General features: G+C 29.0%; 1 protein-coding gene across 1 annotated transcript; it reads right to left on the reverse strand.

Annotated features, from left to right (window-relative positions):
- Positions 1-471: 471 nt before the first annotated feature.
- LOC129900636 (EG45-like domain containing protein) lies at positions 472-5513 on the reverse strand. Its single transcript, XM_055975651.1, has 4 exons — positions 5428-5513; positions 2370-2482; positions 1551-1851; positions 472-737 (listed from the first exon to the last, which is right to left on the reverse strand). The coding sequence occupies exons 2-4, from the start codon at positions 2479-2481 to the stop codon at positions 731-733; spliced, it is 420 nt and encodes a 139-aa protein (XP_055831626.1). The 5' UTR covers position 2482; positions 5428-5513; the 3' UTR covers positions 472-730.
- Between the last annotated feature and the right edge of the window lie 6045 nt (positions 5514-11558).

An 11558-nucleotide genomic window follows, 5' to 3' on the forward strand; every position in this document is an offset into this window, starting at 1 on the left:
GCAAGTGTATTGCATACACTTTAGATATTTGGATGATTGTAAAAAAAATGTCAAAATGACACATCGAAGCCTTACTTGAGGTGTCTAAAATGAATAAAGCTTAATTGAGGTGTCTATATACGTGAAAGTTGGTGCTAATTTTAGGGGTCCACCAATGGGTTCCGCCAAAAAATTATTATCCATAGCACTTTTATGTATGTAATTTGTTTCCGTAAAAAACAATGTAATTCAACCGGAAATTATAAATTTTAACACTATTACTACGCGATGGAAAGAATTAGTCATTAGGTAGCATCTGAATCAATATTTGATTCTGAAAAATAAAAATAATCAGAGTTCACAATCAGATATGGTAAAATAATCAAATTTGTAAAGTCAAACTATCTGAATTGATATTTACTAACTTGAACAACATAATTTTAATAGAAAATATTTCTCTTCAATGAATACATAGATAGTGACCATTATCCATTTATTTTTAATACTATAAAAAACGATTTGAATATGACATTTGCCTGCAGATGAAGGTGTCTCAATTTTCTAAAAAAACTGCTAATCAATAATTTGTTCGTTTACATTAATGACATTTTTTTGTCGATTCAACGTATATTTAGTCAATGACTAATAAATACTGACGGATTAATCAAAGTTTCATTCTAGAATACACTATGGATATAAGTCAGATTTTCTAGAATATATGGATTGTGAATCCCACGTCTGTACCAAATTTCTACACCCTGCAATAATAAACACACAGTTCATATCCATCAGTTTCATAATATATAAAAAAAAATCATTTTCTTTTTTGAAAATTAATTAAGCTGATCATTTTATATAAATGAACAAGAACTAATAGTAATATATGTATAAGTTAAGTACAATCTCTAATTTATGACAATATACGTGAGTTTAGCATGAATGGAAGCTTTGGAGAATTGATAAAGCTATTTTGTTTGACCTATATGTATAGGTCGCAGGTTCAAATTTGAGAATCAATTTTAATGCTTATCACTACCAAAAAAGAAAAGAAAAGGAAATTAATTAGTGGCATATTAGTTTCCGTTGTTAAATCCTATTTTGTTATAGTATATGTCAAGAAGGGTGATAGGATGTCTACACTGCACCCCTTGAGGTCTGGTCTTTTCACGTATTAATTTTATAGGAACACGAAATATATTTTGTGCATCAAAATATCCTTTTAACTTGAATTTAGCATTAAAATATAGTATTAATTTAAAAAATGAATCTGCCTTGGTGTGGGAGATCTAGGAAATTAAACAAGTAGAGAGCAAATAACAAATTAATAAAATAGTACACCCTTCATTCTAATTTATTTGATGTAGTTTAATTGAGCACAAAGTTTACGAAATTTGGGAAGAAGATATTATATTGCAATGTGGATTTTTTGCCACATAAATAGGACTCAACAGGGTAAAATGTATAGTATCGTTAAATATTTTATTAAATAAAAAAATGTATCATTCTATTTGAAACTGATTAAAAAGTAAATAAAAATGAGTCTTATAAAAGAGGGAGTGAGTATTACTTACTGTCTGAAATCAATATTGAGAGAAGGTGTATTTGGAAGAGCAACGGCAGAAAGAGCAGCATTAGAAAGAACCATGGTGGTTCCTTCCTTAGTTGGCCTAGATTGTAAGGTTTTTGCCCTGTCAACAATCTTGATCTGAATTGTCTCTCCAGCTTTACAAGCTTTGGGCAACACTGAGTTAATGCAACTGATCAAATATTGTCTTCCACATGCTGCTCCATTGTCCCATATTCCTTCCCCTGCTGCTGCGAAGTAGTTGCTTGATGGAAATTGTGTTGGATCACTCCCAAAACATGCCGTTGCTGTGCGAAAAAATATCAAATATATTACTAGTTGTCATGTTGCGATTCTCGAGAGAGTCAATTTTGACCGATAAAAAGCCAAGTACATGGGTAGTTAGCTAGGACCACTTATAGTTTGAGGCAGTAACGGAAATAAAATAGCCAAGTACATGGGGAAATATTTAACACCATGTATAGTTTAAGGAGAATCTGAATAAAACACGTCAAATAATTAGGGAGGTCTTTCAGAACAAAGTCGACTACATGAATTCTTAATGTTCATGTTGGTCTCTGTATATATTGTAAGAAAACTATTCACTATTATGGATAAACACGATATGTTGCCTACATTACCCCCTCGATCTTGCAGTACTTTGTCTACATTATAGTATCCCTTAATTTGGGGTCCCCCTTCTCTAAACATGTGTAAATGTAACTCGAAATATTTCGTATACTGAACCTTTTCTTTTATGAACGAAAAGAAATTAAATTAAAAAAGAAGAGATTTGAGATATATATTTAATTTAAATGTAACTTACGTGTGTATGGTGGCTTATACTGGCTGGCAGTTCCAAGGTCAGCTTGTGAAGCATGAAAGAGTTGAGCAAATAAGAAGAATATTGGTAGCCATATTGATGAAGCCTTTGACATCCTAAAAAAAAGCAAGGGACTTTGATATAAATATATACAGTATTAGGCTTTTCGACTGTATATATATACAAGAAATATTGAGTGTCATATGATTAACTTCTTTTTTAAAAGGAATTTTGGGTCAAACTCTCTTTTATAATATACAAATTCTCAGAGTTTACTTAACTAATTAATATCTTGATTGAAATCTACCTCTAATGACTTTTAAATTATGAATCCGCCTCTGACTCATTCGCTCTCACCTCCGAATCCGACAAGTGATTCTCCAATTTTGGCAAAACCCAATGTTTTGATTAAATTATAAATAAGACGTATGAAAACAAGGTAAGTATAGAACTATGGATGATATACATTTTAAAATTCAATATCTTAATTCATATTATTCACGACGTCTAGATTCTGAGTTTGTCACATAGCTAGTCACATCTAATAATCAATTTTTTTTTTGGTAAATAAATTCCAAAGTAAACATTTGAGTACATGGTCACTGAGGCCTTGGGTTCATCTGCTTCCATTCCTCTACTCCTTTGGTTCACCTTTGTTATTTTGAGATCAAACTATCTCCTTTTTTCAGTTTAAACATTCGTGGAAGATTAATTTCAGTTAATTGGACATCATATTAATTGGACATCCATTCAAAGTCAACTATATATATTAGGAGTATTAGGTTTAACTCATTAGTATTCTACTTTTATGAATCTCTCACATCTAGAAATTGAAGAAAAACCTGCTTTGAACATACCATCAATATGTAGGGTAAAGAATAGGGGAAATGTACCTTTGTTCCACAACTTTTCACATAGAGAATGGAGAAACATTTATGATTAATCAAGACTATAATAACTAACAAACCAACTACATACTAATAATATATGTAACGCATATATACTCCTTCTTTCTGTCGGTTCACTTTTATTTTTCGCGTATCACTTTTCGAGAGTCAAACAGTATAAATTGATCAATCTTTTAAGATGTATTTATTTAAAATTATATTAATATGAGAAAAATTGCAACTTATAATTATTTTGTATAGTTTTCAAATATCTAAATTTTAAATTTAAACTCTTGTATTAATCTAATTCAATTTAATTTTGAAGATTATTGACAATACTTTAGCAATTTTTGACTTTCTTTTAAGTTTTTGACTTTTACAGAAGCGAATTTAAAATTTAAAAGTTGATTGAATTATGTTGGTGCATTCTAGAATTATGCAATTTTTAAGGAAAAGAATATTGGAGGAGGTATAGGGAAGTAGACCCATTTCTTAGTGCATGTGAATATAGCTGGATTAATAAATATACAAAGAGAATAAGTCGTGTGAAACAAAATGAAGAAATGTATTAAAGAAATTTTTTGGGTCAATAAACGGCTGCCGATTTATTAGAAAGTTTATAAGTTGGCACCAATTAATTAATTCATTGTAGATCTATTCTTTTCCTAAGTTTGGGATATTCTTTGTATGAATATTTTGCTTTCATTGTGTTCTGTTATTCATCAACTGCATATGGATTTCAAGAGATAGTAAATCTTTCGAAATAACTTCCTTTCATCTAATCTAAATTTTTATTGCCCTCATTTTAACACATTCAGTAATCATGATTGAACACTCATATATTGGTGCATTTGTAGGCCTATACATAAGACATGACTAAATGATCATCTCGATTCAGAAATCTTAGTAACTCAGTTGGTTGACTATCTGAATTTTTATCTTATAAGTGAGGATTCGATTTCCCATCATGAAATCATCTCCCCCATTTATCTCCAATTTGTGCTACTTGTCATTTAATTTGGTGATATATATATATATATATATCCTTCAATCACATAACAACCTCCTTGCACTTTCTGTTTAATCATTCTATTTTAATTATGTGTATTACATCTTAATTATCTATCAAATCATTTTTCAATATTATTGAGTTAAGATATCTTAATTGTAAACATTTAAGCACCACAGTCTCATCTAATCTCACATTAATTTCATTCTACTTATACTTAAAGTATGTGTACTCATCTTGCTTCTATTTATCTTAAAATCTTTACTCTCGAAAATATTGTTACATTATTCAAGTTTTTCATTGACACTCTCACTTTTAAATTTGAAGACTTGATCAATATACAATATAATTTTTAATAAAACTGTAAATACTTCATAAAAGTAAATTGTAAGTAGCTTTTACATTCAATTAAAAAGTTATGATCAAAATTCAAAGGCTAATAATTATGTTAGCACACATAAAACAAAATATTAGTCTACTACACCAAAAATAATTATTCACATGCACCTATGTTATATAATAGACTCATCAAAACACAATCTTTAAAAAATTCTCAATCTAATTATTGAATCCCTAAAATCAATAAAAAAAAAATGTGAAGGATTTATCGGAGTGATGGACGGTGACGCAACATGGATGGCCGGAGAAATTATCAATTTTCTAAAAGCAACTTGCAATTTTCATATGAATTTCATTCTATAACATTCTTAATATAACTTGATCCTAAAGTTTGGATAGGTCATAGATTCGTGCATTTAATAGCTCAATCATTTTTGACTAGTCTTATTCAGTCTGTCTAAAAGTTATATTCTTATATACCTTGCAGATTAATTCATCAGAAATCTTATAGAAAAATATTAAGTACTCAAATAAATTATGAATAATTAAAGAAATTAATACTAATAAGCATTGAACGGGTTGGTTATGACCCATTTGTTAGCCCATTTTCATCTCAAGTAACAATTGACCAGCTTAGTTATTAACTCGGTTGATTTTGACTCGCCTCATTGAAACCCCTAATTCTAGTCTAGAAGATTTGTTAAAGATTTGTTAGAAGCCAACAACTTTGTGGAATCAATCACATGAAATTCACAACAAAAAAGAATTGGGAAGAATATTGGGGTAAAAACTAAAAACTAAGTTATTCATTGAGAGAAAGCCATACCTTGATAAACTTTTGATGCTGAGATCTAGATGAATAATGACAGCAAAATAATTGAAGAATTAAGATTAGATAGGTGATTCAAGAATGGGCATTAAAGGACTTAAAAAGAAATAAAATCTTGAAATTTAATTGGATTAATAATTATGAGATTCTTGATATCTGATTTACCCCCAAAAAAGAAGCTTAGAAGCAATCGATTTAGATGCTTCTTCCACAACATTAAAAACGTAACCTTTAAAGCAAAAGTTAACAAAATAATATATGTGTGGGGGGTGGTAAAATTAGTTCAAAAAATATGACCCGTTCAATTTGTTTAAGTTTGAGCGATGATAGTTTATTTATTAGTTCAGTTTATTTGAATCATCCAAAATGTAGTTCAACACACTCTCTATTAGATACTCCTAATAGATGTGTCTTTTGGTATAATGTACTTTAATTTGTCTAATATATTGATTGTATTTATTGGACACTCTGCTTATTCCATATCAAGTTGGTTCTCGATTCAAAAAGATATTGGACTTAAAAGTGTTTTAACAAATTTCAAGCCTAAGAAAATTGGCACTACATTAGCCTAATATCCCTAAAACTAGGGATTTAATTATCTTTCATCTTGTTTCCCCTATTTTACATTGATATCCCTAAAATTAGGAATTCAATTATTTTGTTTCCGTTATTTCACTTACCGGATATCCCTAAAATTAAGGATCCAATTATTTCATTTTGTCCCTTTTTATTTAGAGTAAGTGTTAGCGAAAACACTTTATTTTTGTAGCAGCATTGGATTATTCTCCACATGTATACAAATTTGTTAGTGGAATATGGAATAATGTATAACAGTGCAAGCAAATATATATATATATACAAATTTGTTAGATGAATAAGGATTATTGCATACTAATACATGATTATAATTTATATGGATACAATGCAAATAAATGTATACAAATTTATTAGGTAATTACAAATCAATATATATTAATCCAATATATACCAACTTATTAAGTGAATAAGGATTAATGAACATCAAAATAAATAAATATATACAAATCTATAGGTATTACACAATAATATACACCAACTTCTCTGTTGTGTGTGTGTCCCTTTTCTTCTTTTGAGTCCAAGATTTTATTTCCATTGAAGATTACTTTTTTTCTTCTCATTCATGTGACAATATTGGATTTAAAATAAAATTTAAAAATAAATATAATTATCGATTGATACATAAGTCAAAAAAAAATGAAGATGATGATTTGAGTTGGTCGGATTTGAAGAAAAGAATCAGCTTGTTGAGGAAGATGAACTACTGCAATATGTAAATATTGTATAATAAGTGTATATAAATGTATATAGATCTTTCATATATAGTTATATATAATATACATAATTATATATTATTTATACAATATCGATACATTATATATACATGTGATTTAGTTGAATTTTTTTTCTGATCGCAAGTACAATTACATAAGAAACCCTTTATTCTACATTCTACCCCAAGAAAACCAAACGAAAAATTACTAGATTGAGTGTTTTTTAAAAATTAATTACTGATTTTAGCGATATTTTTTATTTATTACCATTTATAGCAATATGTAGCAATATTATGATAAATCTACTCTTGTATTAAAAGTGAATTATGCATACAATATAAATGTATTATAAGTGTTTTAAAATATATATTATGTTTGTGTAGTAAGAAACTAACATAATATATTATAAATCTATTAAAATATGTGATAAATGTATTATCCATCTATAAAACTTGTATTATATATATTTTATAAATAGTTCTCTGCAATATGTATTAAAACTGTATTATAAATATATTATAAGTGTTCAGTGAAATTATTTTTTTATTGCTATAAATGGTAAATATTTTTTTAATATTGTATATTTATGTAAGTTTTCCAAAACCAAATTGAACTGGATGTTTGGCCCAAACCTGTCCACCTCCTATTTACTAAGTTGGACCAAATGGGCCATTTGGCTGGCCCAAGTCTTTCCACCTCCTAGAATAACAAATTAAAAAATTCTTATAATAACAAATTAAAATCAAATAATTCCCATAAAATAATGCTAACAGTCGTGAATCGTGATAGGGTGATTTAATAGAAGAAGTATATAATTCTGATATATGGTGACAACGACAAATTAACAATCTTTTTAATTGTCCGCGTAAATTTATAGAAATCACAATTTTAGGGGATTTAAAATAGTACTGTACAAGATGGGTTAAATCCATCCTCAAATTCTGACGTCCGTTAAGATTTCTTTTACTTTATCTTAAACCCTAATTCACACCTATGAAAAAGGGACATATATTTTCTTACAGTGGCATCTCGAATATCTCATAAATATTTCACTATTTACAAAGAGATCAACACATCAAAAATTATTTTTCTCAAAGTCGAATTTATATTGGGTATTCACAAAGACATGAAGATATCAAACATTGTTTTTCTCAAAAGGCAATGTGATCAAGAGGCGATCTTCCTCAAGATCAACTCAAAATATCGAAAATGGTGTTCGTTGTTCTTGACAATCAAATACTCACAAGGAAGATCATCTTATATTCGAGGGATACTCTACTATCGACCCTCGAATCACGAAAAATATTTAAGACAGAAAAAATAAGAAATAAATGAATCATAGTTATACACGTAAATATTATCCATAAAATAAATATTTTTATTATATTTATGATTGCAATCAAATTCTATTACTTTAAAATTTGTTGCGAACAACATTTATATAGGTTCACATCATCTCTTTTGAATAAATGTAAATAAATAGAACAAAACCATGGAGATAGATGTGAGAGAAATAAACAAAGAAATGTTGAATAATTCTCCTTATGCAAATTGATTATTTATCATATTTATTTAATGTCAGAGACTTTAGGACATTGACAATCTCAAGTTCAATTAACGTTTACGTTTAGCAACAAATTATCAACGATACTTTTTAAAATATCTCACCTTCCTTGTTTGAAAAGTAAATTAAATAGAACCCCAAAATTAAAAATCCACAGTATTGATCATTACAACAAACAAAAATGAAACTCTTGAGTATTAATGTAACGATCCATTAGGTCGTTTTGAGTATTAGGAATTTTTAGTTCATAAAAAACTTATCCCGTAAATTTTTAATTGGGTATTTTGGACTTTTCAATAATTACGGTTATTTAGTTGAGGGGAAAACTTCGATAATTTATTTAATTAGTGGGTTAAAGTATTAATTTAATTAATACTCTATACCAATTATTAAAGAAAAAGGATAGGATTTATAAATTTTTATACATAATTAGTTGGAGCAAAAAGAAAGAAAAAAAATATATAAAAAAAAATGAAGAGAACAGCGACAAGAACAGAACGCAGAAACGGGGGAGGGGGGGGAATACGGAGGAAGAAAGAAAAGAAAGGGGAAAAGAAAAATAAAGGAGAAGAGAAAAATAAGGATTTTCATTCCAAAGCATCAAGGTAATTATTCTCATCTTTTCTATTAATTTTTTATGCGATTATGAACATATTTTAGGGTATATTGGTGAAGAAATAATGCTAAAATAAGGAAATATGACCCTAGGGTTCTTCACATAAAATCTTGATTTGGGGGTCGAATAACAATCCGTTTTAGCTGAAATTTGACATGTGAGTTTATTTTATCATGAGCGAACATAATCGGAAAGAAAATTTCAGATTTGACTTCAATGACTTGTGATGACTTTTTGACCCAATTTTTGATTCAAAAATAAATATAGCAATATGGGTGTCATTGAATTCGTATTCTTATGAAGATTATGTATTTGAACAGATTTTGATCGTTCGGAAGCGTTACGAAAGGATCAAGTTTTAAAGTGATTATTTAATTTAATTGAGGTTTAACCCTAGTTTTAAAATTCAGAAAATATGGGAGTTTACATGTTAAGTGCCATCAAGATTAGGAACTTGTTTATAGAATTGGGTGAGTTATTGGGTCTAGGTTAAACATATATATAATATTGGTGTTTACGGATTAGTTTACTTATAAATATTATATATTTGATAGATTGAAATTGGTCTGAGGCATTGAAGAAAGAAAAGACATTGGTGGATTAGCTTGCTTTACTTCGGTTCTTCGGTTGAGGTAGGTTATGGTTTTTATTCTATATCATATATAGACTCTTAATAGTGATTGATATTCATTGAGTAATGTGTGAAGTTTACTACGCATTTAATTGTTGTGGTTTGGATGGTTGATATGTTTTTCTGATTGGTCTGAAATCCCGAGGCCATGAAATTCATAATCTTGAACTTGCCTTATCAAAAAAAAAGGGTGCCTCGAATAAAGAAGGTTTGATGAAATATTGTTAATGAAGTGGAATGTAATTATGAAGAATGATAAATTAATTATATTTGAATCGGGTGTCACATTCCGACACGGTATATTTGGATCGGGGGTCACATTCCGGCACAGTATATTTGGATCGGGTGTCACATTCCGGCACGGTATATTTGGATCGGGTGTCACGTTCCGACACGGTATATTTGGATCGGGTGTCACACTCCGACACGGTATATTTGGATCGGGTGTCACGTTCCGGCATGATAATATTAAAGGAAAAGAAATCAAAATGACTTAATACTACTCAATCTCCAATAACTCATTTTTCAAAAGAATGTGATATGGAGGCTTGAGTCCTCATGTGTGATCTTAATATTGTTGATTGGTTATGAAATTATTCATTGTGTTGTCACTTGATCTTGATCTTGTTGGTTGCCACCTGTTAAGTGCTACGGTTGATTTTCCGCTATTACTTATTGCATATTGATTCATATTTTGAGTCGACCGATGATACCTACTCAGTACATGTTGTCCTGTACTGACCCCTACTTGTATCTTTTCTTGTTTTATTTTGTGGGGTGCAGCGAGTGTTCCACCGACTTCGACTCGACCTCAGCTCTAGTCAATCTCCAGTTCATAAGATTTCAGGGTGAGCTATCCTTCTAGCTGGCGATGGAATCTCTTGTCATGGCATGGTGTCCTTATTTTTTGGACACGTTATGTTATTTATTTATTTGGTGTTTGATAATTTGAGACTTAGTTTTAGAATTTAGATGTCCTTCATGTGATGACTTTCAGGTTTTGGGGAAAACGTATTTATTTGAGCTTCCGCGTTATTGTTATATTTATTAATCGGGGTTTGTATCGTTGGTTCTCCCACCTAGGAGGTTAAGTGTTGGTGCCACTCATGGCCCAATTTGGATCGTGACAATTAATTAATTGCAAACTCTTGACTTTCAATTCAGTTTATTGATCATAACACTTATATATATTTTATGTCATTAAATTATTTTTGTAACAGAAAATCATTCAATCTTTACCTAAACATCACAAAAGGCACTAAATTATCGACCTCAATTTATTTGGAATAGAGGCATAGTTATTATTGTTATTATCATAAAAATCGAAGTATCACGAAGAAGTCATTCGGAGTAAACCAAATAGACATTTTATATATATTTAGGCAAATTAAGTTGAACCTATCTTTTTAGTATATAGTGGCTTGTTGTGATACTTCTTCAAAATTGAATGATTTTTTTTGTTAAAAAAGATAGTTTGATGACTTTTTTGTTACAAAAAATAATTTGGTGACTTTTTATGATACTAATTATGCAAAACAGAGTAAATTTTATGTTACGAAAAATAATTTAGTAATTACTTGATGCAATAAAATAAAAGTTTATATAATTATATTATATTTATATATACATATGTTAGACGTCATATGAGTGCTTTTGACCATTGCAAATTCTTGAGTGTTCAGAAACACCTTATAAATTGGGGAAGTTTAAAAAATAGTAAAGATTTGAAACATAATTAGCCTCTTAGCTGCAGTTTGTATAATCACGTTTCATAGCTATAGTTTCAGTTGTTATGTCAATTTTCGTTTGTATATCTCGCTGCATTATACAAATTGGGTTTTCAAAGAGATTATATATATTCGCTTCCAAATTTGCTTTAAAGATTTGTATATTCGCTTCTAGATTTGTATATGAGCCCTTAGATTTGTATAATATCAAATTTCATTAAATTATAGTCAATTCATATAATTAATTAAAATTATACTTTTATCACATAATATAATAGTA

Source organism: Solanum dulcamara, chromosome 8 (assembly GCF_947179165.1).
Source record: "Solanum dulcamara chromosome 8, daSolDulc1.2, whole genome shotgun sequence".
NCBI lineage: Eukaryota > Viridiplantae > Streptophyta > Magnoliopsida > Solanales > Solanaceae > Solanum > Solanum dulcamara.

Coding starts and splice junctions, on each gene's coding strand:
- LOC129900636 (XM_055975651.1), bottom strand. CDS start 2,481: ATGTCAAAGGCTTCATCAATATGGCTACCAATATTCTTCTTATTTGCT. Junction 1,852..2,369: donor GTATAAGCCACCATACACAC/GTAAGTTACATT, acceptor TTTTTCGCACAG/CAACGGCATGTTTTGGGAGT.